The sequence below is a fragment of the Choloepus didactylus genome, chromosome 15 (assembly GCF_015220235.1).
Source record: "Choloepus didactylus isolate mChoDid1 chromosome 15, mChoDid1.pri, whole genome shotgun sequence".
NCBI lineage: Eukaryota > Metazoa > Chordata > Mammalia > Pilosa > Megalonychidae > Choloepus > Choloepus didactylus.
Window position 1 is genome coordinate 3252375 of NC_051321.1, and position 27931 is coordinate 3280305.

The 27931-nt window shown below is 41.8% G+C and overlaps 1 protein-coding gene across 2 annotated transcripts in view; it reads right to left on the reverse strand.

The window, feature by feature from the left end:
* GLRX3 (glutaredoxin 3) overlaps positions 1–24353 on the reverse strand; it is a 35131-nt gene extending 10778 nt beyond the window's left edge. The window contains exons 1-7 of one of the 2 annotated variants that reach the window (XM_037804805.1): positions 24217–24353; positions 17594–17702; positions 9940–10014; positions 8160–8361; positions 3230–3402; positions 2941–3002; positions 874–931 (exon numbers count right to left, since the gene is read on the reverse strand). In XM_037804805.1, coding sequence (XP_037660733.1) covers positions 874–931; positions 2941–3002; positions 3230–3402; positions 8160–8361; positions 9940–10014; positions 17594–17702; positions 24217–24302 — 765 coding nt within the window. In that variant the 5' untranslated portion in view covers positions 24303–24353. The remainder of the gene's footprint in view (positions 1–873; positions 932–2940; positions 3003–3229; positions 3403–8159; positions 8362–9939; positions 10015–17593; positions 17703–24216) is intronic. The other variant, XM_037804806.1, reaches the window with a different exon arrangement.
* Between the last annotated feature and the right edge of the window lie 3578 nt (positions 24354–27931).

Consider the following 27931-nt stretch of genomic DNA (forward strand, 5'->3'; position numbering starts at 1 on the left):
ATCATTACGCCCATTTGGCAAAAGGGGAAAGTGCAGCTCTGTGAAGCACCTGCCCGGTATAGCTGGCTAGTAAGTGGGACGCAATGAACATACATGCGTTTCTTTATTCCATCTGCCTCACGTTCCACAGCCTGAGTTTCCTCCCCTCTAAAATAGGGCAAACCCTATCCACCCTTGCCTATCTTAACAAATGGATGAGACTAAAATAAGGAAGCAGAGGTTCAATTCCTACAGAAATCAGAGTATACAATCTAAGTGCCTATGGCTAGTTTTGGGAGATCAGCATTCTATCCAAACGCAAATGATAATCAGCTTTGCTCAAACTGTCAGTGGGTGCAAGCTATCAAACTTGATATTCAAAATGATGCACAATCAATATGTACTTTCGCCAAAAAATCTACAAAAACAAATAAAATTTGCCAAATTGTTTATTCATTCTTCACATGTCCTAAGCACACACCATGTGGCAGGGCAGGTTGATCTCGCCTCCGGAGACCCTTGCCGAGGTGCGAGCCCAGGAACTGCCAGGTTCCCTGTGCACACAGCAACTATACCGCACACCGCACCAGCCACAGCTCGAACTGCAGTGGGGTAAACTACCAGACCTAGTCAAGTGCCAAGGGTGCTGGCCAAGCAGGCTAGCAAAGTTTGGCAGCAGAAAGAAATGCACCCCACTGAGATGCTGATGATAAAGTCAAGCAAAATGCAGATTACTTTGTTTGATCTCCACAAGCACCAATTAAGGCCAGGATAACTTCCTGATACCACTAGAGCTTCATTAGCTAAACCTAGAAAAAAAGATTTAACTGTCCCCCTGTTGCAGATGTTAACATCAAAAGAAATTACAAATAAAACCATTTTTGAGTTCTTTACCTGTTTGTTTCCTTTCATAAAGAGCATCACAGAAGCTTTATTTGTCAGTACTTTGAGCCTAAAGAGAGAAAATTGATATAAAATGGCTCAGCTCAATTATTAAACACCACTTTTGCTCCGCTTCAAGAGTAACATGCATATTTGAGGGATAGCAGGATGATGGCTCACAGCTTTGAGTGGTATTAAACAAGCAAATACACTGACATCTCCCTGTATTTCCCTCACTCCCTAAGCCACCGTAAAACACAATATGGCTTTTAAGGCAACGAACGTTCCCTAAAGTTGCAGTTTAAGCCCATCAACTCATAGTACTAAAAAAATAATAATAACCAACTCAATAAGGAACTGTTCAATAACGGGCCTATATATTAAGCCCATCCAGGATTTTCAGAACTAGATCTGAGTGTTCTATTTTCAATCATAAAGCCTCTTACACTCACTGCTCACAGGGTCAGACCTGGAGGGTGAAACTGATGCCAGCTGCCAAAATCAAATGCTCTTCTCTAAAGTTTAACACTTCCACAATCTAACTTCTGTCAGGAATTTCGCTGATCCATACCGAGTCCAAAGTTCATCACAAATCTCAGGACAGTGGGCTGCCAGCTGTCCCACCTGTGCATTCCTTGTCCCACAAGCTGCAGGGACTCAGGGCACAAAATCTGCAAATGAAACGCACAACTCACACACAAAGCTGCATCATCCACACATTCAACAGAGCACCGTTAGCCAATTTTCAGAAACACGGTAAGAACTGTGGGAGAACATGACGCTGGTCCAGATCATGCAGAGCTCATGACCCAACTGTCCGGACCACTCTGCAGGGCCCAAGTGGATGTCCCCAAGCTCAGGAAATCCAGCCCCTGCTCTCTGTGCACCTAAGAGCTCTTTAAACTACTACCCAAATCTGCTGAATCTTCCTTTGCCTTTAATCCTAGCCAATTACCTTTTGGTGTCTGCTGCACATGAAGATGTAGATTTTGGAAGAGAGAAGTTCTGATGGAGACAGCACATCAAAAAGAGCAGGAAGAGATTCAACAGAAAGGAGAGAAATACACTGAAAAGCGAACACACAGCCTCTACGGCCAAGCACATCCTCATGCCACAGCAGAAAACACAACTGAGGAGCCAGAGCACACAAAAGGACAGGGGCTTCACCTTCCCCTCAGAAAGGCAGGAGAGTATGTAAGAGATTTGAGAAAATGCGGCACTTAAGGGCAAGCTTGATGCAGCTGGAATAATAATTCATGAGGATTACTTTATTAGCCAAGGCCAGATGAAGAAGACGTTTACTGTCAAACATTTTAGAAATTCTCTAAATGTTAAATAGCAAGAAAATTTCAGGAAAAAGGTTTAAATACAAACTCAAGCCCCAACTACGAATGGCTAATGTGCTGATGTATTTCAAAACAAATTATTTTTATACCTCTACATACATTAATTCTTATTTATTATCAATAAAAAATTCCTTTAAATCTCTCAGGGCACCAATGTCCAAAAAATTCTATAAAACAACTTCTCTAAAGGCCCTGATTGGGAATTCCTTCATAAAACAAATAAAGACAGCTATTTTAGAGCTCCAAAATTGCCTTGACTTTTGAGTTATCAAAAATTGCTTTGAGAAAGGCCATGAGAAATACCTGAAGTCCATTTATAATAAGTGCCCTGCATACACAGCAGTTGTGTCTTATACTCTGACATGCAGTGTTGGGACATGAAACAGTGGCAGCAGCATACAACCAAGAGGGACTATTAGAAAACCAACAACAAGACAGCTGGTACTGGCTCCCGTATGCAGAGATCAGTAAAAACCTCTTCTGGCTGTTCCTCTGAAATCATGACATTTTTATAAAATCAGAGAACATTCTCCACACAATCACTAAATTGTTGCTCAACTTCTTTCAGTCCCAATCAGATATGAGTTTGCATGGCTATCAACAAAATTATGAACCCCAGCATACAAAAACCAAATTTTTGATTTCTATACAAAAAGCAATACAATAACTTGGGGTTTAAAAATATTTTTAAAAATAATAAACAGTCGATTGTTCGAAACTTTCAAAGTCTTACCTTTCCTCTAATTTGGGAGCTTTGGGGCAAATTGTATCTAGCTCTTCAGATGCTTCTAGTTCCTGAAATGAACACACACGTAAGTTTAAAAGAAGACTTATGACACCTTTATTATATCATAATACAGAATATTAGTCAATCACTTAATCAGAAATACCATGTATTTACTCCAGTTTCATATTGGTAAATACAGAGATTAAGAAATTTTCCTTTTAGATTTATTACAGTGCTTATAAAAGTATACTCCAAATGAAATTTCCTTACAAGACACAGGCTTCTCAGTTCTGACCTTAATTATATCAAGTCCTCCGACAAGCTCTCCAGATACATACAGCTGAGGATAGGTGGGCCAATTGGAATAGGTTTTGAGACCCTGACGAACTTCTTCATCTGAGAAGATATCAAAACTGCTAAACTGAATATTATGTTTGTTCAGAATTTCTACCATCTGCTTGCTGAAACCTGCATACAGAAAAAGGAAATAAAGAACTTAGCATCTCTCTCTCTCATGCACACATGCATGATTTTTAAGTGCATTAATTCAGAGTACATATTGCCTATTGGATATAGGTGCCTATCTATTTACCAGGGATTCAATGAGCATGTCTGAACAGAATGTAAAGATAAAGCAAATTCCAAGAATCACTTACTTCACCTAGAACCACATCAACATACGTTCAGATATAGCTTAACTTTTTAACCCATCTGTGATTTAAAAAAAGAGAAAGAGCAAGAGCTGCATGTGCATGTATGTTTCTCAAAGTTCAGATTCAATATCATGGACATCTTTTGTTGTGGGAGAAACAGCACTGGCCAAAACGAGAGACCTGCTGCACCCTTGGCCAGACGCTGAGGCCCTGCCTGGCCCTCCCAGCTCGCCGCTCCCAGTCAGGGGGCTGAGGACATGACACCTGTGCAGTCCCCTCCAGCTCTGCTCTGGCTCTGGCTCTGGTGCAGGGCAGAACTCCCACCACAGTTATTTGTAACCCCTACTTGACCACCGTGAAACCCAGTTCTGTTTAATTTCTACTGCCCTTGTACAACTTCTTGAGCGACCACTTCAGGAGTTCTCAATCTTCAGAAACTCTCAGTAGAATAAATTAAACACCAAGAAGGGATGGGCTCCCTTTTATTCTAAAATGGGCACAGCACATTGGATTTTAAAACTATCTCTGTTATATATGAACTGTCAACAGACAGGCAGCATTCTTTCTCATCTCATGTCATAACGTGACAGTTTCCTTTTTTAAACTGTTTACATTCCCCAAAGTATGTAATGTGATTTTTTTATGGCACTGTAGTCACAATTTTATATTCCATGATTTTATTATACTTTTGTGACACATTTTTGTTCTGTGCTTTTTGACATCATTTTCTTATTATGACATTAGTACTGAAGAAGAGTATGAATATCAGTCTTTTATAAATCTATTAGTCTAGTCTGAAAAAAAGGATATTTTTCTTTCCATAAGCTAATTCTTCCCAATCATTTTCCAATATTTTGTTGCCCCCTTCTCTTTCACACCCCATCATTCTTCTTTTAAAACATAGTTGTAATTCACTGGAAAATAACCTGTTCTTCAGATTCAAAATTCCTGTAGAACTTACTAGCATTAGCAATTATTTTTAGGTAAGATAAAATCAGAAAATTCACAGTAAGATTAACTGCAAGAATAGGCTTTACCTCATGTCACACAAAAGTATGTTTGCTCTTGAAACATGGATCTACTACTGAGCTCTAGATAGATTTCCAGTCCTACAGTTCATGGAGATGAAGCACTAGTATTTATTTGTGCAGCAAAGAAGCTGCTTTTTCTACAACTATAATGTTAAGTTCATGTACGGCCTGAAGTAAAACACAAATTCTGAAATTTTTTCAGTCATCTGGGAGTTCATTAGTAAACAGCTAAGGGCTGATTGCTGATGGTTATTCTGTTGCCAATATATTAACTCCTTTCTACTGTAACTGGCTGAGAAACAGCTTTATTTTAGCTTTAGGCAATTACATGCAGACTAGAAAGACTGATTGGTAGTGTTTCATTTTTAAGGGTTAAAGGAGCAGATTGGAAATGTTGCGCTTAAGGAGAAAATCATGAAAAGGGTTTATTCTAATCACAACATATTTACACTTATTTTTTCAAGAAAAATGCACGCATGCAATAAAAATTTTAAAAGTAGAAAACCGTGTTCAACTGCTACAGAATTACCATTTCTGTAAGCACTATATAGCAACAATAAAACCCTAAAAAACACTTCTGAACCTGCTATGGTTTTTGTCTGATGTTAAAAGTAAACCCCATTTAGATGGCTCTCACTACAGGATAAATTTCTGTACTGTGGTTCAAATACCTTTTGCTGTGTTAAAAGCTTTGTTAATTGAAGCAGTTCCAGTACAAGAATTCCCAAATAATTAACCTGCATGCTCAAGAATTTAACATTCTGTTTAAAAAGATGTACATTTCAGTGCTTCTTGAAAATCTTCCTAACACAAGAGCCTTCTCTTTTTTGTCCTGGTGAGGAGCACAGAACAAGGATAATCTAATTCTGTGATGACCAAGATCCTATCAGGCTCATATAGTTCGGTATGGAAATCCAAAAGCAGAGAGGGAAGAAGATGGAGAGGTGAGGTGTGCGGGGGGCTGGGCTGGGTCCAAGTGGACTCCAGAGCAGACCCTGTAAAGGGCTTTCAAGGTTTCCTTGATAGGAAATTTAGAGGCTATCCATTATGTTTTTCTGATGAAGAGAAAGTGGGCGGGGGGGGGGGAGCAGTTAATCAAAAATTAAATGGAGATATAGTCCACAAGAGGCACAACACTGAAAGCAGCATTACTGGCAGCCGTGCTTTCAAAGTGAAATTGGTGCAAAATAAAGGAATACAAGCTATTGCGCTCATGATATTAGATGGCCACTGCTTTTATAATGGAGGTTTTGCCTACACCTCGTCTCTGAAGTTCCAAAAGGAGTAATAACAATTCACCAACAAACAGGCTCAGAAAACAGCAGCGGGTGAAAGTCACTTATGTTCCTATAAGAAAACAGCTTAAAGATAATTTGTGTAGCAGTGCACACAGAAAGGAGAAAAGAGAATCAGAACAGAATCAATGAACAGAATCAATGAAGGAAGCAGGGGAGGCAAAGTCACAATAAAAATATTTTCCGATTAATCCAAAGTAGATTTTTTTATTAAAGAATACCAACATCCTAAAAATGATCTATTTATATTCGACAGAAAGGTATGTTGTAATGAACCAAAATATTGGAAAACAGAAAAGCCTATTAAAAATGTAGTTACAAAAATTATAATGAATGAAACAAGTAGTTATTGCATAGAATGAAACTGCAACTGTTAAATCATATTTATCTAAAATTCTTTTTAAAAATTTCCTGATTGTTTTATTATCTAAACATCTATAACACCATGTTTTTCAGATTGCTCTGAAATGTTTTAAAGCTCCTTTTTTATTCTAACTTGTTGTTCATACAAAGTCTTTTAAATGCTACAGAGCCACCCATAAAAACCAGAAATACATCATAAATTCAATCTAATGATTAATTCTAAATGTACCTTGATTTATTTGAAAAATCATGCAATATCTGAATTGAAAAGGATCTCCAAGATTGGCTCCAAGACCAACATCACCAAGGAGGAAGTAAAGGCACAAAGTGCTGGGGCAAAGTAGGAACTGATGCTCATCGTCACGGCACCTGCTCTAGGATGCTTCCCACACCTTCCCTGAGCGTCAATGTGCCACCTGCCAAGTCCATTATGGCATCATTCATAAAAGATTAAGAGAATGCTATTGTTCATCCTGAAGAGGACACTTTTCTATTGGTTTTACTGTAGGTTTGCTGTATATAACCTGTCAGACAGACTCATCCACATGTCATAGCCGGTTTTACAGCAGTTCAGACTCAAATGAAAGTACTGAATAAAATCCAGCAGATGAACATGACACCATTTGTGCTGTATTTAGGCTTGTTACTAGACTACCACATAAAGTACCAAAAATGACTATCATGCCTGATGGCAGAAGGTGAACATCTAAACCAGTTGCAACCCCCATCAAAAACAACTCGACAGAAAATACAACACAGAGATGGCTGTTACTGCAATAGTTAACTCTAATATAGACTAAGTTAGCTTTTCAATACATAAAGAGCAGGCATTATCTGATATGCAAATACCGGCAAGGAAACTTTTCAAGTAGATCTGAGAGATAAAGGAACCATTTCTTTATCTTTTAAGATAGAATTCATCATGAAAATTTATTTTTAAAAAACCAGACTATTTCATAACTTAAAATGTAATTTGCTAACGATATAGGGAAGAATTCAGAATTAAATTTAAATTGGGATCTTGATTATTTTTATAAAGCCACATTGGACATGCAGTAATCATATCAATAATATACTGAATTTCACTGCCACTTATTTTAATGAATCCCCTCCTGTGCAATTGAATCGAAAAATCCCAGGTTCTCAACAGCATCATCAAAAGGCATTAAATGCTCAATTATGCAGCATAATAATGTTGTACTAGGCATCATAAAAAGAACACCACATAAAACCATCACCAGGTGTCAAATTTCCAAAACTTAACTGGAAGACAAAACTATAAGCTTACATGTGTATAGAAAATAAGAGTGACTATAAGCCACACAATTAGGAATCTACATTACTCGAGCTGTAAAGTGCAAATGACAGCACGAGGTGGATAACACAATCGTCAGACACTGAAACACAACAGGAAGGCAACGGCACACAGTGTGGGTGCAGGACCACTACCAAGAGTTTGCAAATTTTAAAGCTGCCAAATCTGAGCTAGGTGAAAAGGAGGCTGCCAAGAAAGAAAAGATACCTGTTATCAGCAAAACTAACTACACCCAGGCAAAAAGCACACCACAGGAGACAGCAACACAGCAGTCGGACCCTAATCAACTCGGTTACCAGGCACCTCTGCACGTCACCTCCACTCTTTAGGTCCTAGTGCTTAAAACAAAGACCTTGAATTAGATGATTTCAAAGATCCCTTGTTGTTGGGAGTCTTGTTCTCTGAGTCTATACTGCAAATTCTTATAATTTAACTGTATAATGCCATTGGGAAGTATAACCTTTCTGATACCCTAAAGGTATCCAAACACAAGTATAAGACGTATAAACAGCTGTGAATGAGCATGCAACCTCAACCCATTTTGCTAAGTCTAAAAGCAGGTTCTTACCACAGCGGGGTTCCTGAGGAGTCCCTTTCATGAATAGCATGCAGGGAGCAGCATTAGTTAATTTCTTTAGACGGAGGTTGAGATCTTCTTTAGGATGTTCATTTACTCCAGGTGCAAACGAGCCACTAGATGCATGCCGCTGCACTTTTTTGGTCAACTCTGGGGCATGTGCACCATCTAATCGGTCAATTTTCTGAGAATTCTGAAGTTAAAAAAAGTCACTTAGAATACAAGTGGCATTCCTTCATCATCTCCATATTTTAAGCTCCAAAATTCTAACAAGTACAAATCCATAATGCTAGCCAATTTTTTTTAATTAAATTCAGTTTTATTAAAATACATTCACACACCATACAATCATCCATGGCATACAATCCACTGTCCACAGTATGAGAACATAGTTATGCGTTCATCACCACAATCTATCTCTGAACATTTTCCTTACATCAGAAAGAACCAGAACAAGAATAAAAAATAAAAGTGAAAAAAGAACACCCAAATCATCCCCCCATCCCACCCCATTTGTCCTTTAGTTTTTATCCCCATTTTTCTACTCATCCATACACTAGATAAAGGGGGTGTGATTCACAAGGTCTTCACAATCACACTGTCACCCCTTGTAATCTACATTATTATATAATTGTCTTCAGGAGTCCAGACTGCTGGGTTGGAGTTTGGTAGTTTCAGGTATTTACTTCCAGCTATTCCAATACATTAAAACCTAAGAGGTGTTATCTATATAGTGCATAAGAATGTCCACCAGAGTGACCTCTCGACTCCATTTGAAATCTCTCAGCCACTGAAACTATTTCGTCTCATTTTGCATCCCCCTTTTGGTCAAGAAGATACTCTCAGTCCCACGATGCCGGGTCCACATTCATCCCCGGGAGTCATATTCTGCATTGCCAGGGAGATTTACAACCCTGGGAGTCAGGTCCCACGTAGGGGGGAGGGCAGCGAGTTCACCTGTCGAGATGGCTCAGTTAGAGAGAGAGAGGGCCACATCTGAGCAACAAAGAGGTACTCAGGGGGAGACTCTTAGGCACAACTACATGCAAGTTTAAGACTCTCCTTTGCGGTAACGAGCTTCATAAGGGCAAGTCCCACGATAGAGGGCTCAGCACATCAAACCGTCATGCTAGCCAATTTTTAAACGGATCCAAACTATTGTTAGAGAAGGAAAAACATCTGATTACCAATTGTCCACAATGCATCTAAAATTTAGAAATACCTGATAATTGTCTTTGTTTCTTTTTTGGTAACATACTGGGAAAGTATCACTACATTACTTAAAGTCAAACCAGATCAGTCTAACCTAAAACCAAAAGGATTTCCCCACCCTCACTGGGATGCATTCTATTATTACTGGTTACAAACGACGTATTTGGGTAACTATGAGGTCACCAGTTGGTGGCCCAAGGCACAAATTTGCACCCACTTCCTAACAGAGCCATTAATCAAATCAAAACTACCCACGTTTCAGGATGTCCAGGTACATGCCCTGAACAGTCAACTTCTCATCCTACGCCCTGGGAACATTTGGGGTCCAGAGCTATGGATCTGGGTTTTTATCAAGAAGCTCCAGATTTGGTTGCTGGACTCCACAGTCCATACCACCTTTCCAGGACCCTCGGCCAGCTATTGGCACAGTCCACTTCAGGTGCAAAGGAGCTGCCCCAGCCAGGCCAAGAACCACCACCCACCTGCTGCTCAGGGGTGAAGGGACAGGGAGAAAGAACCAATATGCATGGCTAATCTGTGGTACCATCTTCATCCTTACCTTGAAAAACAGAAAGGTGGGAACAGAACTAATTTCATATTTTTCAGATACTTCAGGAACAGCTTCAGCTTCCAACTTTAAAATAAAATAATAAAAGTTTGACTATACAAAGGTTCTTTTCCACTCCTTCAATATGTAAACCAGTTTCACACGCATAATTCAAGTAGTGCATGTTTTCAGAGCACAGGCTACAAAAGTTTATGACACATTTACATTTAAATGAGACTCACTGGGCTGGCATGTCATCCACTGAGTCTGCAGTGTCAGAACAGGTTCAGAGGTTTTTATTTTGTTGCACATTTCAAAAGATGCCTGGAGGCTGTGAATAAAATTTTTGGTGCACTAGTGACCTAGTAAATTTTCAATCATATGCAGCTACTACTATATTGAAATCCATAAATCACTGACCCCAGTCATGTCATGATTACAGTGCTTACTCTCTGCCCACAGCAATCCTTGCTGTCTGCTCTATTGACTAATTTCCAGAGGCACTACATCATGACTGACAGCCGCAGCCTTCTGCAAATTATGAAGCAAAAAGGAGTATTTCTTCAATAAACTATTGATGTCTGTTAAGTTTTACTTTTAACTCCTGCAAGGCTGCTGGACACCAAGCAAATACCTTGCTAGGCTACTGTTTCTGGTTCTAGTCACACATTTGAATATATTTTAAATAAGATGGCTACCTTCTCTGATAATTTCCTTGAGACTCCTCAACAAGATATGATGATGATGTGATATCTGATGCATGGATGTAAAACATATTTAGTAATACAGTTTCTAAATAATCAGAAAGCAACTACTGTGAGCTGTTTATGTAGGACTTTTATAAAAAGTATACTTTGAGAAAAACCAAGATATGTTATATTTTTCCCTCATAAGGCCATCAATTTAATATAAACCTTTCAATAACAATAAGAAATTCATATTCACATTATACCTCTAAGAAATAAAATGTATTAATAAATTATACTATTAAAAGCTTTAAATATATATTTTTTTTCCAAGAGTGAAAAATTTCCATTGGGCTTGAAATACTATTTTTATCTTCAGCTTTTATCCAGTCAAATTATATTTATTTGAATGAACCTTGACTATACAGTGGAAGGCAGAGTGATTTAGCTTTGGTTTCTATCATCCAGCTTCTATATTCTTGAGAATACTTTAATACTCAAGTATAACTGTGTTTCTACAGTTTCTACCATAACTGTTTTTCTTTATAACACCCTTTTGAAACAGCATTTTAAAATGCATTTATAAATTTTAAATCAACATCTACCATTCAACTGACAAATAAAACAAAAAAAGGCAAAAAGAAGATGGAGCATTCTGAGGCAGCTATTTAGAGTATGCTCTTTCTAAAGTTTTAGAAACTTCTGTGCTTTTCTTTCACACAACTCCACATGCAGACACAAGTCAACCAGAAAAGCTGACAAGGGCATACCTCACCCACGGTCCTCCGGGTGACTCTTCTCTCTCCCGTCAGATGCCCACCAAGCACTCACCATGCCCGAGGCACTGTGCCAGGTGACTACAGAGCCCTGTCTGGACTCCTGGATTCTGACAGAAAAGCAATGCAAATCCAAAAAGCATACTAAGTAGAAATCAGGTAATATGATCCTAAACCGGAACAAAACCGAACAGCATTCTGACTCATAAAAACAAATTCCTATGTGCTTTGAAAATCTGATCTTTCCTCCTGATCCTGCCGATTTCCAATAGGGTCCTTTACTGACAATCCTTCTGGATCCTGCCGAAGCCCAGAGGGGCACCACAACACCTCCCCCTTTGAATCAGTTCCCTGAAGAGGAGACCTTCACGAGACAAAGGCAACGGGAGCAGTCAAAGTGGGGACCGGAGCACACCCAGAGCCACAAGCAGCAGCTGCTCCCTCCAGGAGCCTACTGCCCTTGAACCTCTCTGAAAGGGATCCTTTTCTGTTTAATTTCCCCAGTATGACTCCAGCAGTTTTGGTTCCAACGATATCACTGCCTTTGCTCAATCTAAAGTCTTAGTTCTATTACAGCTTTGAAGGAAAAGGAAGAATTTCTGCATTTCTAAATCAACTTGAAGATACTCAGCTTTTATGAATGATCAACATCACTCAGAAATATACTAACCAACTTTCCTTACAAATGTGTTCACACAAACCATTTCTCCCAGAGGTTTAAGTCAGCTTAGCTTAAACAGCTTCTAAAACTAAGAGCTCAAGTTCACACCATAAAATCGTTGCAGCACTAAAATTCTTTAGAAATGTTTTTGTTGGATCTAAAACAATAAACAGTTAAAACAATGAAAATAGAAAATAAATATATAAACACTAAAAATTACCTGCATTCAGAAGTGCTCAAGGATGCTCAGTAAGAGCTATCTTTCATGGAGGGTCTATTCTGTGCCATAAACCAGGTCAGGCCCTTTATACAAAATTGCCATTACTACCTACAAGCATGAAAGGTATGCAGTACACTACTTCATTTCAATTTAAAGAGCTGGTTAGGTAAAGAAGAGGTAACTTGTATAACTTGCCCAAAGCGACACAATTAATAAGTGACAGAGCTGAAAAGCAAACACAAGCCTGCACTTGTCTCAGTATATCACATTAAGTTTTGCTCCTACGACAATCAAAAGGAAAGACTAAATTTAAAAGACATGACTTTAGGATTGATCAATTGTGAACGTTTCCAGAACGGAATCCTAGCAGACAGCCTTTGGTGGAAGCCACTCGTTTCCTGTCCTGTGGACCTCAAACTCGGAAACCCCCCCGGCAATGTGCTGTGTGTGGAGAAGGGGCAGGGAAAGGCAGGGTATTCTCCTCAGTCCACTTCAACGTAGCAGGGTCCCCAAAGACCACCATGATAATAATGGCTAATATCTGTGGTTTATCTAGGCCAGACATTGCTCTAAGTGTGTTTCATATATTTAATCCTCACAATAAAAGGTACTGCCATTGCCCCCACCTTATACCAGAAACCAAGATTCAAAGGGATTAGTAAATCAGCAGAGATTACAAAACTTTAGTGGGGAGCAGGTGGTCTGGCTCCAAAGCCAGGATCCTCCCTACACTGCCAGTTGCCATGTCACCAAATCCAATGGTTCCTCTCATCTCATTTTACCATTAAATGAGTGTAGGGAGCCTACGTAGGATTCCTCTTTTCAGGAAATCCAAAAATGCCTCTCAGGTAATTCCAGTAAAATTGTTAAACCTTGAAAATATCTTAACTTTTATCCATGTTGTCTTGGTAATTAGAAAAATACCACAGTTGATAGGGTTTATTCGTTTCTGGACTAAGTTTTGCAGAGGTCTTAAAGTCGTCAAAAGTGTTCATTGAAAAGTCTATTTTGAATTATTATTTGGTTATCTGATAAGGAATTTGATTCAGAGGGTGACCACAACCATCTTTTTGCAACATTTTCTTCACTTGGCTTTCCAGGTTTTCTTACGGTCTCCTTGTGTGTTCAGCCTCGGTCTCTCTTGCTGCTTCCAACACCTCCGGCAGCCTCTCCACGCTGGCACAGCCCAGAGGCCTCTTCTCCTACCAACACCCGTTCTCCCAGGGTGGACTCATCCAATCCCATGGCTCTAAGTAGTATCTATGTGGCGGCAGCCCCCAAATTCTTTCCAGCCCAGACCCTCACACCTCATCTCCGGGCTGTACACTCAACATCTTCATTGGATTTCTCCTAAATATCCCCAATCAGACTTGGCCAAGGGAGACCTTTTATTTCCCCACTAGACCTGTTCCTCCCCAAGGCATCACTCTCTAGTTAAATCCACCCAATTGCTCAAGTCAAAAAGAACACCACCTTGATTAATCCATTTCCGTCCACATCTGACTCATCAACAGATACTGGGCTGTCTCCAAAATATAAGCCGGCTCAGCCCACAAAGCCATTTCCCTGACCGCTCCCTGAGTGCCCAAGGCCTCTTTCCCCTGGCCCAGGGAAAGAGCCTCCTAACTGGTCTACCTGCTTCTATTCCTGCACCCTCCCCTTCCTTTCAAACCCTTCTCCACACAGAAGCCAGAGTAACGGCTTCAAGGAAGAATCAGATTGTGTCACTTCTACCCCAAAGCTCCTGCAATGCTCCCCACTGCACTCAGAATAAACCCTGAACTCTTAACCCACGGCCCACAGGGTCACTGGCCCCTTGCCTACCTCTCCAAACTCATGGCATGCCCCTCCCCTCCTTCACTAGCCCCAGCCCCACAGTGGTCTGCCTCCCGCCTAATCCCTAACACTGCACAGGCTAATGCTCTGCTTATAAAAGCTCTGTCCCCAGTTCTCCCTATGCCTAGCTCTATATTTATATCCCACCTCATTGGACTGATCTCCCCAGTTCACCCCCCATCGTTCATATCCTGTTTATTGCTTTTGTAGAACTTCCTATTTGCCTGTATCTTGATACTGTATTTGCTTACGCATTTATTGTATGTGACCCTTGCTATTCGGTATCCCCAGTGCCTAGAGCAGTGCATGGCATATAAGTGTTGGGAAAATCAATTCTGACAAAGGATTAGATGAATGGTGGTCACTATTCCCCAACCAGCAATGGAGTGACCGCTTGCCAGTGGTGGGAGGCAGCACCAAGGCTGAGGAGAGAACGATGAAACCTGACATTCAAAAACATTCTGTTAAACCTCACAGAGGTCTCCTTCCACTCTGTGATGTGCTCCTTTTTCAAAGGAGCATCTTTTGAAATCAAATTCCTTATCAGATAACCAAATAATTCAAAACAGACTTTTCAATGAACACTTTTGACAACTTTAAGACCTCTGCAAAACATAGTCCAGAAACTAATAAACCCTATCAACTGTGGTATTTTTCTAATTACCAAGACAGCATGGATAAAAGTTAAGATATTTTCAAGATTTAACAATTTTACTGGAATTACCTGAGAGGCATTTTTGGATTTCCTGAAAAGAGGAATCCTACGTAGGCTCCCTACACTCATTTAATGGGCTGGAATTCTCCAGCACTGGGAGGTATCAATGAATCTACCTGGATGGCACAGCTACATGGTTGGTAGGTGTCCTGGAGATGCTCTACACCATCCGTTCACACAGACTGACTGGATGGACATGGGAAAATGAAATGCAGAAACTACATCCATAATTACCCATACTGACTATATAGACCGTCGGAAAGTAAACAACACAAGTAATGCAAAAGGCATACATGGAGAAGTCTGACTCCGTGCAAAGGTGTCTTTAAGGCTTTTAGGAATAGAAATAACACTCCATCTCCTCTCTGAGCCCTTAGAGGTGTGAGGACCTCAGGATAGGACCCACAGCCACAGGCTCTGACCACCACACACCAGAAGCACGGTGTCCAGGGGCACAAGGAGTTTCGTCATAAGCACAAAATGAGTATGGAGAAGAAGGGGATTCCGATGCAACAGATCTCAAAGCCTTGCCAATGACCTCTTCCAATGAGCACAAACTAATGACTCTGATCCAAAACTTGTAGCTAACTCTCCTAAGGTATTTTTTATCAACTTCTACAAAGTAAATTGTTGATGGTCACAAAATTTTACAATCTCACTATTAAAAATATCCTGTTTAAGATCACCTAATTAAATGATTTTGTAAATCTAATTCATAAAAATGGACGTATCCCCATACTTCACAAGTCAAAAGTGCCAAACTAGTATAGTCATTAAAAAAAAAAAAAGACTAATAAATCTAATTAAAAGACACAGCTAAGGGTAGTAGAATGTTAGTTCTATGCCCTAATAATCTCCAAAAGCTCTCATTAAGAAAGGGAAATGTCAACAAACTCTCAAGAATTACTTCTCACTCGCCCATCATTCAGCAATTATGGCCTTTTAAATTTAATTTTAAATTACCTACCTTACAAACTTCATGACATTATCTTTGCCCTGGATAATCTCTTATGTAAGAAAAACTAAGCCATAGAATGAATTTCCAGAAAGCAGTGACTCCTGGAAGGATTACCAATCCACCACCATGACCCTCACAAATGGCAGGTACAGTCAGGCTCAGGTATTCGCAACGAGGACAAGGGCTTCCCAAGCCTTGGCTTGTGGAGACACTTAAGCACTTGAACAATTTAAAATCTCACTGCCAAGACTGGTACCAATGTGAGAAGTAATCCTATAGTCACTGTAAATAAATCATTTACATGGCAGCTAAGAACAATGTGTTACCCAAACCTGTAACATTACACACCTAAGAACAATTACCATCATCTTGATTAATCTTAGGACTGAAACGTTAAATCATTCATTTCACTTGTAAGCATTATCTTTTATCACTGATCAAACATGCAGTTTTAATGTTCCCTTCTATTATTTATATCAGACATTTTAGGGTTACATTCTATGATTACATTACACATTTCATTGGAATTTTAAATAAGTCCCTAAATTTTAAAAAGCTAAATACTATATTCATATTTGCTCTATCTGCATGAATAAACACTGGAATGATTCATACAAGTGGTGTGGGGTGGGGCCACAGGTGGCAGGACAAGGCATGGGAGTGAGACTTCTCCACATACACCTTTTACATTGACCTTAAGCCATCCAAGTTGCAGTATCTATTCAAAACAAAACAATTTTCAGTAAAACTTACCTATACAAAAATTGTCTGAAAATTATATCACCTACTATTCAAATGAAATAACCTATCAGAATTCTGTTTTCAGAGTTTCCAATAAAAATGGCATATAGGTAAGTACAACTTATGTCATCTTTTAACCCCTCAATATAGGCATACTTGCCAACATGCACTTTGCAGTCACAAATTCTGTTTAAAAAATAGATAAATAAAAAACTTTGGTTTTTTGGTTTTGCTTTTTATCTTTTGATTTTTTGTTTTTTTAATCTTAGGGATTCAGGCTGTTGAATACAGGGTGTGCCTCCCCTTCCCAATAATTCATTTCTAAGATTTTCAACTCATATTTGGCCTTGCTGCCTAAGCCAGTATTACTTCCTGAATGACAGCGTTAAACTGTGCTAACCCAAGTGTGCTCACCAAGGTCACAATCACTCACCTAGTCTCAGCCCTCCAGAGGGGTACTAGGAAGACAGGAGCAGGCAGAACCCAAGGAAAACCAAAGCAGGCAAGGAAGAGACTGCCTGGCTTCCCTTCCCTCTGCTTTCTCAACAGGTTAGAAAGACTTGCCACTTCTCCACAGGTCTGCATTTACCCAATCCAAGAGAAAACTTCTTTCTATTCCTCTGGACCCTGGCAGCCTTATTACGCCCCTTCTCAAGTCATTCTACATATCACATCTAGCTTTTCAATGAAACGTGTCTTATTATTTTAAACATACTAAAGTCACAATTGTCCACAATGAATTGCCCACAGTCAGCTTTTACTCTCAAGCATTCCCCACACTGCCCATCCTGATACTTGCCACTTATGTCCTCCCACCCAAGCATGTGTGAGGGAAAGTGTGGTGGTTTTTACACCTAAAACCACACTAGGGAAAGTATGGTGGTTTTTACCTTTCTTAAGACTCAGTATTTAGGAAATGCAAATAATTACTGCAAAAAAAGAAAAGGTCCCAACATCAATCAAAAACATTTGGAATTCCACACCAGTCCTCCTTTACAGAGGTTCATAAAATCTGGTCAAACCCATAAATCAAAATTACATTCATAACACGCATAACACTGGAAATATCATACCTTCACAAAGGAAACCTGAGGGTGTTCTTTGGCTAATTCCACCATCACATCGTTCATCTGAGCACACTGTGGAGCCCATGGTGCCCAGAAATGGACCACAAGGAGGGACCTGTAAATCAAAACAATGTACTTTTTTAAAATTACATTATTGTTGGAAATAAGCAAATAGATTAAATTCCACTATCAAAAAGAACTTTAAATGAATTTTCTTAATTGTTCTGTACCAGTAGACTAAAACATAGGACAATCTGCAAGAACTTGGGAAACTTTTGGATAAATTTTCAAGTAAATGATATTTCTTGATTCAAGATTTTTCCCATATGGCTCTGAATATTCACCCAACTCAACTACTAGTCATGTAAGTCAATGGTATCTTCAGACCCTTGGGAAAGGTGGAAACTAAGCTTCTGCATTAGAAGCACAATGTGTATAAAAAATGGTCGCAGATGCATTATCATACTGAGGTGGTATTTACTTTTTAAACACAGTATTGTAACGAAGGGGTATAATCATGACCACTGGAAGACCAATAAAATGTTCAAAATTAAGGCACTCAAGAAGAAAACAAGGAGAACATGGAACGTTTTACAAAACCAAAATTTTATACTTTTTTATAGTATGCTTCAAAAGATTTTCTAAAAATCAATAGTATGAACAGATAGTAGAGTGGATTAATAAACTGTTAATTAAATCCTTAGGAATCTCAGTGCATATCTACCTCAATTTAAACATAAAATTCTCTTAGCTACGACTTGTTTAACTCTATCCTCATATCCAACTGAAAAATCTTTTTGTTTTATAGAATTCTAAGTTCCAGTATAACCTCTCCCCTCCCGTCAAAAATTTTGAAAAATCAGTTAGAAACCATGATTAAACATATCTAAATACGTCTTACATGGAAAAAGGAACTGAGGACAACTAACCCACCAGCAAGGAAAAGAACAACAAAACCGTGAAGGATGAGGGGGTGAGAGCCTACCATGAAGTGTCAGGAGCGGGTGAGAAGGGAGGTGGGAGGAGGGCTCCCAAGCGTCTGGCTTGGTGACTGAAGGCTTGGAGGAGTCACTACTTGAGATATATAATAAAGTTGCCAACTTGAAAGAATGTTAGTAGGATGTCTCCAGTTCAGGAAAGAAGTCTATGCTTATCCACAGATTTAGCGTTCATCGAGAAATAGAGGTGGCACCAATTTGTCAGAGAAGACCTACCCATTCAAAGGCGATAAAGAGACCCAAATCAGAGCTTCTGGGCCCATCAACTTTAAGTTAAGCCTAGAGAAAACAGAATCCCTGTAGTGAACCTGAGAAGGCAGCCTAAGAGCATACATATAGGAAAGAGGTTAAAGGGTCCCAAAGAAGCCAAAGAGAAGAGCGTCAAGAAGCAAGGAGAGCCAAAAGGGGGATGTGAAAGGAAATGAAATAAGCTTCAGTGGCAGAGAGATTCCAAAAGGAGCCGAGAGGTCACTCTGGTGGGCACTCTTACGCACACTTTAGACAACCCTTTTTAGGTTCTAAAGAATTGGGGTAGCTGGTGGTGGATACCTGAAACTATCAAACTACAACCCAGAACCCATGAATCTCGAAGACAGTTGTATAAAAATGTAGCTTATGAGGGGTGACAATGGGATTGGGAAAGCCATAAGGACCACACTCCACTTTGTCTAGTTTATGGATGGATGAGTAGAAAAATAGGGGAAGGAAACAAACAGACAAAGGTACCCAGTGTTCTTTTTTACTTCAATTGCTCTTTTTCACTCTAATTATTATTCTTGTTATTTTTGTGTGTGTGCTAATGAAGGTGTCAGGGATTGATTTGGGTGATGAATGTACCACTATGTAATGGTACTGTAAACAATCGAAAGTACGATTTGTTTTGTATGACTGCGTGGTATGTGAATATATCTCAATAAAATGAAGATTTAAAAAAACAAAACAAAACAAAACAAAAAAAAAACTAAAGGACAAATGGGGTGGGATGGGGGGATGATTTGGGTGTTCTTTTTTCACTTTTATTTTTTATTCTTGTTCTGGTTCTTTCTGATGTAAGGAAAATGTTCAGAGATAGATTGTGGTGATGAACGCATAACTATGTTATCATACTGTGGACAGTGGATTGTATACCATGGATGATTGTATGGTGTATGAATGTATTTCAATAAAACTGAATTTAATTAAAAAAAAAAAAAAGTCAATGAACTCTACTGTGAACAGTTGATTGTATACCATGGATGATTGTATGGTATGTGAATATATTTCAATAAAACTGAACTTAAAAAAAAAAAAAAAGAAGCAAGGAGAGACAATTTCAAATCTAGCAGGAAACATCAGGTAACAACCAGACCACAAAGGAGCCATCTGTTTTGTCAAATAGGTAACCTTCAAATAGGTGTCAAATAGGTGAGAGCAATTTCAGTGGGATGGTAGAAACCCAAGTCAGACTGCACTGCAGGGAGGGCAGAAGGGGTGATTGCTAAAAATCCACTCTTTAGAGGACTTGGCTCAGAATCGAGTACACGCCAGAGGGAAAGGCAGGGTCAAGGGACCGGCTTTTTTTTAAATGAGAATGTCTTCAGTAGGTTTAGTTGTGACGGGCCAGTGCAAATGAGAGAGATGACCAAGACATGAGATGCAGGAAGGCAGGTGAGGATGTGTAAAGTCTCAGGGAGGCAGGAGAGGGGAAAGCCAGAGCAAAGGAAAAGGGACTGCCTGTGTCAGCAGAGGAAGAATGGGTAGTGCAGTACACACGTAAATGTGCAGGCCTGGAGGGTGGGAGGAGAAAGAGGGCTGAGGGAAGTGCCATTGAAGCTCTCGGTTTTCTTTCAGGTAGGAGGCAAGATCATTTGCTCAGACAAGGGTCAGCACAGGACAGGGGTCACGACAAGACTGAAGAAGGAAGAGCTGCCCAGGGGCACACAAAAGGAAAGCAGGAGTCTCTAAAGCAGGCCCACCTGAGGAAAAGACACACTGTAGGGCCCCCCAATACAATGGGTTACAACTTGTATCAGGCAGCAGGCAGCAGCTGCAGTGGAGGAGGAGGTGGGCCTCAGGGACTAGGGCTGAGGCTGTGCTGTGCTTCCTCAAACCCTGCTTCCTTTTCCTTCTGGGGTTCTCCCAGGCTTCCCTGCAGTTGTTTGGGGTCCTGGAATACAGGCAGAAATAACCCACACCATATCCAGCCCCGGCCCCTGAAAGCCCTCCCTCATGACCCTCTGCCCACTCTAGCCCCATGTGCCAGTCATGCAGAGGAGCCTGTGGAGGCTCCAGGGCCTATGGAATGGCGGGAAAACAGGGCTTCCCCCAAAAGACTCGGGCACGAATGTTCACAGCAGCCTTATTCATAACAGCCCCAAAATGGAAAAACTGGTATATTTTCATACAACAGAGTATTACTCAGCAATAAAAAGGAAGCAACTTTAGATGCATGCAACATGGATGACTCATGGAGACATATGACCAAAAACAAACTAGAAGCGAAAGAACGGGGACTGTATGATTCTATCTACATAAAGTCCAAGAACAGACAAAACTAATCTACAGTGTCAGAAAGCTCAGTGGATGAAGATTACTGGGGAGGGACCTAAAGAACTTTCTGGGGTTCTATATTCTCATTTTGAAAGGTGGTTACTCATTGTGCATACAATCAGGTTCTATATTCTTGTTTTGAATGGTAGTTACTCCTTGTGCACACAATCACCAAAAATGATCACAGCAAACAATTAAGTTCTGTGTATTTTATCCTATGTAAGTTAAACTTCAATTAAAAAAAAAAGCTGGAATACCGTTTTCACCAAGTTGACAAAGATTTTTTTCAAACATAATATTTAATTGATTAAAAAGTATAGGATAAAAAGCACTTCCACATCCTGCTGGTGAGAATTAAATTGAGACCTTTCCAGAACTTTCTTACACACCTAGAAGTATTGATTCTGAGGAAGTAATTAAAGAGACAAATGGTATATGGGTATTTTTCCATTTTTTTACATAGCAAATAACTGGAAAAATCTACGATTTTTAATGGTCATATAACAAAATATAGTCATTAAAAACTGTGTTATCGAAGAATTTTTAATGACATGGGAAAATGCTCACAATATATTTTTAAAAATTAAAATAAGTTACTATTCTTTATACCATTTGAACCTATGTAAAAAGGAAAAAAAGTACACAAACAACTTGAATTCAAATTTCCGTACCATCACTACTAAGGTGACTGAAGAATAATTTAACTTCTCTTAATTTCCACATCCGTAAAATAGCCTGACATCCTGGGATGTTGGAAAGATCAAACAAAAATATAAAAGCACTCTGAAAACATTAAAGCACTAAAGAAATGCCCATTGTCATTATAAATTATCTATGATATTCTCATGTTTAGATGCTAAAAACTTCTACTTTTCAGTTAAGTACATAATGCCCAATATTTTAAAGACAGATACCTGAAATGGGATTACCCTCTTTTGGATATCTGTAATGTTCTTTCCATCTTCATGGACAGCTCAATAGACAGTGCAACAATTGAGGAAAACATTTAGAGAAAGAGCAGGTTCAAATCCTGGCTAATTAATCTCAGGTATTCTTCAGTAAAATCATTAGTGTTCAATAAATAATTGTTTCTCTATTATTACAGGTGTTCTGATTAATTATTCTGCAAATGGACATTAATATCCCATTGTATAGACCAGCTGACTTTTCTGTAACTTATATTTAAAACATCTGATCAGACGACTTAAGCAAAAAAAAATTTCAATTCATATCAAATTTTTAAATTAAGGGATGATTTGGAAAGCTTTTTAAGTGATTACATTAACACAAGTACTCTTTAATATTCTTAAATACTTTTAACTTCACAAAAACAGCAGAGATTTGTTCCTTCCTCCTAAGCCAAATTTCCCATGTGCTCATTTAAAGTAATCACCATGGGAAGGCATATAGTGGTTTGAGTCATTTCACATACAGACCAGTAGCAAGAACACATCTAAATGGTATTTACCTGTAAACTTTTACCCCTTGTGATATTTTAAAGACTTTAAAATATGAAGCATAAAAACAAAAAATGGAAGCACACAACAAACAAAACAGTCTGTTTCAGCTGGTAGTTAAGTTCAAAACTTTTATTAAGGGCAGGTCCACAGAAGCCCTGCTCATTTCAAAAGGCTCATGTCCTCCATAATTTGCAGCCTTAAGATCTGTGTATGTGTATGTATGTGTGTGTGTGTGTGTGTGTGTGTGTGTGTGCTGGCTGAATCACAATCCAGTTTTCATCATTTCCTTCTGTTTAACAATTTCTGAGGTAAACCTGAAACACCCAAAGAGCTATCTTTAACACTTTAACTTCATCCTCTCCATAAAAGGGGACAACAAGAACAGAACAACACTCACCTCTCCCCATTTTCAACAAAAGCAACTGCCCCATCTCACCTCACCTGCACTCTCCATTGCAAAATCACAAAATACAACTTGCTTCTAGTTCAAACTCAGCCAGCAAACTTTTACTTTATTTAGGTCAAAAAGGATTTATTGCCAGTGAAGTTCATGCATGCACACTGCTCTCTATGAAAAATACTAGGGTACCACTTACTGCGTGCTTCCTGCATGCCAGGCCACATGCTAAGCATTTTATTTTCATCATCTCATTTGATCCTGGCAACAGCCCCGTGAGGGAGGTGCTGTTCTCACCCATTTCACCGCTGAGGAAACTGAGGCCTGAGTGAAATTTGGTCGCACGGCCAGTAAGTGGCTGAGTTGAGGATAGGATTTCAGGCAATCAGACACCTGAGTTCCCATCTTGACCCCTACAGCTAAAGAACAACTCCGTCCTTGGAGGACCTACAGTCTGATGTTGTATTACCAGCGATCGCTCATGTGCACACCTGTAAGCATTTATCTGTGAGCATTCATACGGTTCAGTTTCTGTTTATCCCCAAAAAACATCTTCTGTGCATCCCTACTGGTCTCCTTTTGCAGTCTTCTCAAGGGCAAAAAGCACGTGTGCGCCAACCCAGGGCAGACTGACAAAGCCAGCTCATGAAACGCGAAATCCTTGTCTATGGCAACAGATGAGTTTGAAAATGGAAGCGCTGCCTGATTAAAACAAACTCTAAACACTAATTATAAAAGAAAGGTAAAAGACCCTAACGAAGCCAGGCCCTGCTGTAAAGGGGTGCCAAACAGAAAGGCACAGCCGCAAGCTGGCAGCCCCCGGCGGGCGGCGCACAGAGAGGCTGGGCCCGCGGCGGCGGGTCCCTCGCGCGGCGGCAGCCCCCGGCCCGCCCCGGCACCGAGCGCCTGGGGAAAGCTGAGTCACCGCGCCGGGCGGGCTCCGGGGCGACCAGGCCAGCGCCCTGGGGGCCGCGCTAGGGGCCCGGCCGGGGGCGGGGGTCGACCCTCCCGCACCCACCGCCCCCTGCGGGGCGGGGCCCGCCCACGGCTCGGGCCCGTCAGCTCCGGAGACCCCGGGGGGCCCGCGGAGCCGGGCAGGGCCGACCGACGCCGGGGCGAGCGGGGCGTGAAGCAGCGGGCAGGGCCTCCCTCCGCGCCCCTGGCCCGCCGGCCCGCGGCCCCCTTCGCGCCGGACCCCGGGCCCCGGGTCCCGTGCCCCGCTCCCGCCGCTCGCGGCCGGCTCACCTGGCTTTGAGGCGCAGCAGCTCCTCAAACTGCCCGGCTGAACCGACCTCCACAACAGCCGCCGCCTCAGCCGCCCCCGCCGCCATGCTGCCGCCGCCAGACTGGAGCAATCGAGCGAGGGCGGCTCGATGGGGCGGGGCGGGGGCGAGGAAGGGGCGGGGGCGAGGAAGGGGCGGGGCGGTCGCGCGCCGGCCAAGCTCCGCCTCCCGCCGGCCACGCCCTGGAGGCCACGCCCCCCGCCGCCGGGGTGGTGTCAGCCCGGACCCCGCGCCCGCAGGCCCGCGCTACAGCCAGCCAGGCTTCCGGGCCTTGGGGTGGGCGCGCGCGGCCCCTGACTCCCGGGGTCTGACTGCCAGGGCTCCCAGCTCCCGGGGATCTTGACTGTCGCGTCTCCTTACCCCCGGGGATCCTGGCTCTTGGGATCCTGACTATTTGGGGTTCCTGCCTCCCGGAGTCCTAACTGCCGGGGTTCCGAACTTCATAAGGCTCAACCCCTCTTGGACCCTATGCGTAGCCCACCAGCCTCAGGCTCACAGCTCCTACAGCTTCCCTTTCAGAGCTTTAAAACCAAGCCGGAGGGCAGAGCAGGGGTTTGTGTGTGCAGGGTGTGAAGTCAGGTTTACACGCTTACGAGCTGCAACCTTTATCTAAAATTTAGCATAAAGATGGGCATGAACTGGAAAGGCTGAGAACACAATGTTGCCCAGTCTCCAAACCTCAGCACCGAAAGGGCGTCTCCAACTCAGACCCGGAAGACCCGAGCCCCACGTGACCCGCCCATTCCCTCCCCATCCCGCACAAGCCCACCCCAGCGGTACCCAAACGGACTGTGACCCCAGAGCAGCAGACTCTGGGACCACACTCCCCCAAGCCCAGCTTCCAGAACACCCTGCCCCTACTTCCAAGACTCCCTCAGCCCCTCCCAATCAGACCTCCAAGCCCCCAGACCCCTCCTACCTCCCTTCTTGGCAGCCCTTGCTCCCCATTGCATCCCTCTAAAGTCAACTCCCCCAGCTGTGTCCTCTGCCTCCCCACCCCACCCCACCCCAACGCCCCCTACCTGGGTCATCTAACCCGTGCCCCTACCAGCTTAAATTCTGGGGAAACCTCAGCTGCAAGCCCAGAGCTCTCTCCTGCCCCCATCTACTTCGGATGAGAACAATAGTTCCCCAAATCAGAGGGTGCTATGGCTTTCACCCAGAAACTTGGGACTCCTCCTAAAAGTCTTCCAGTACTGTCATTGAGAAGTCAGTACTGAGGGCAGACCCCCCCCCCCCCCAGAGCCCTCCTTACCTGCCCCTGTGCTCAGCTTCACCACCTGTGCTCCCACTGAGGGCAGGAACCATCTTTATCCCAGACTACAGCCAGGCCCACAGAAGATGCAGTCCCGGGCAGAGGGCAGGGCTCAGCAGCAGTGCTGCAATCCAGAAGTGGCCGGGGAACACGTGTCCCCTGTCTCCACTGCCCAGGACAGCCCCAGGCACTGAAGGGAGGCAAGGGCCAGCCACCACAAGCCACAGTCTCAGTGAGCCTTGCTGGGGAGGAGTGGGCAGAGCCGGCTACAAGGGCCCCAGGCATCTCTGCAGCTCCCCTCGGCCTGCACTGCAAATCTCTCTGTAGCCTGGGATGGTGAGCAGGTATCCTTGAGGCAGCAAAATTCAGGATTTGTGTGAACTGAGCATAAAGCATTTTCCAGGGAGAAAGAGAAAAAGTTAATCTGGAGGAATTAAGAGGTGGCAGAAGGAAAAAAGAATTATGAGTACAGAAACTGAAGAAAACAGAAGAGCTCTCAGCAGGCACCTAAGAATGTTCTGGACCCGTGCTGTCCACTACAGCACTAGCCAGTGTGGCAGCTCTGCGGCTGCTGGGCACAGACATGAGGCTAGCCTGACTTTAGATGTGCTAGTGTAAAATACACACTCGATTTCAAAAACTTAGTACCAAAAAAAAGTGTAAAATATCCCATTAATAATTTTTATGTTGTTGGCATGTTGAAATGATCATATTGGATTGATACGCTATATTGGGTTACAGAAAATATATAAATTAAATTTACCACTTTTTACCTTTTTGATGTGGTTCTTAGAAGATTTAAAATCGTTAACGGTGGCTTTTGCTTGCAGCTCCCTTTTTATTCCCTACTGGACGGTGCTGCTCTAGTGATTTAAAAGCAGCCTTTAGAAGCCACAGTACAGCTGTACAGACGTGCCTCACCCTGAGAAATAGATGTTTCTAAGAATGGTGAATTACATTATTGGACATGCAGGAGGAGAGGTGGGGTATCCAGGTGGATGCACAAGCCCCCCTGATAAAATGGCATAGAACTAAACACGCACACACAAATGAACACAAGCAAAAATGAGGCAATCAGTGGGATGGGTGGATTATATCAATGTCGATATCCTGACGGTGATGTTGTACTATATTGGGGGAAACTTTTGTGTGTACATGGGATCATTCCATGTTATTTCTTATGACTACATGTGAATCTACAATTATCTAGAAATAAAAAGTTTAATTTAAAAAATACAAAAAAAGCCTTAGAGATTATTATAAAAAATGCAATAGAGGGGGGGGAAGTGTATGGTAAAAGAGGATGTGCATTTTGATCACCATTTTTAAACATAGAAGTATATGCAGACAAAATATATAAGCAGGTAGGCGTGTGCAGCATAGAAACTGGTCTTCAGAAGTATGTGCCCCAAAGCACTAGGAGAACTTGCCTCCAGAGAATGGAAATCAGAGCGTTTGAAGGGAGGACCTTTACTTTTACGTTATACACTTGTGTCATTTGCATTTTTCAAAGAACATAGACTTCAAAATTTAAAAAATAATGAAACTGTAATGCACCAGGGAAATGTGCAGTAGTGAATAGTTTTCGAAAACACAAAGTAATCGCCCCCCTAATGTGGCTGTTTTATAAATCCCGATTTTTTTCCCTTAAATGGAATTTGCTGCAAGTAGCACACAATAGCTGCAGAGCACACTCAGTACTTCAACAAAAAGGCTACGAGAAAACTCCTGGATAGCGGTTCCAATCCCCTTCCTGCCCTTTCCTGCAGTTACCACGATTGGGATCAACAAGCCTAGGGGGCAGCAGATGACGTCTTCCCTCTAAAATGCTCTGACTTCAGCAACAAAGACTACTGGCTCAGCACTGAGCCCAAGCCACATTTTGGGAGGGGACTGCATCTGAATTAGAGGTATATACAGGTATCTACAGGATGTACAGGTGTTTAGGCAGGAACATACAGGTGTATTTGCAGGTATGTACAGGTGTTTAGGCAGGAACATACAGGTGTATTTGCAGGTATGTACAGGTGTATATGCAGGTATAGAGTGCCTTTTTTTTTTTTTTTTTGGCCATCCACGCAAGTGACCGTCTTTAGCATTCAATCTCCAGTTGCTGTAAAGACTCACTGCCTGCTGCACTTAGAGCTAAGAAAACTGCCCAGACCTGGAGCTGGGACGGGGCAGCACCGGGACTCATCCCACCCCCACTCCTGAGCCTCCAGCTCTTCTCAGCACCCACCTCTTCCCCACCCCACCCCCTCCCCACCCCCACCTCACATGCTATTAATACTCCCTGACGAGTCCAGTTTTTTCTCTCTCTGAGCATGTTAGGGCCCAAGGGAAAAACTGGCAGTTATTGCATAAAATTGCCATATAAAATTGGTTTGGCCTGTGACAGAATACTGGGGATGTGGCTTTCCAT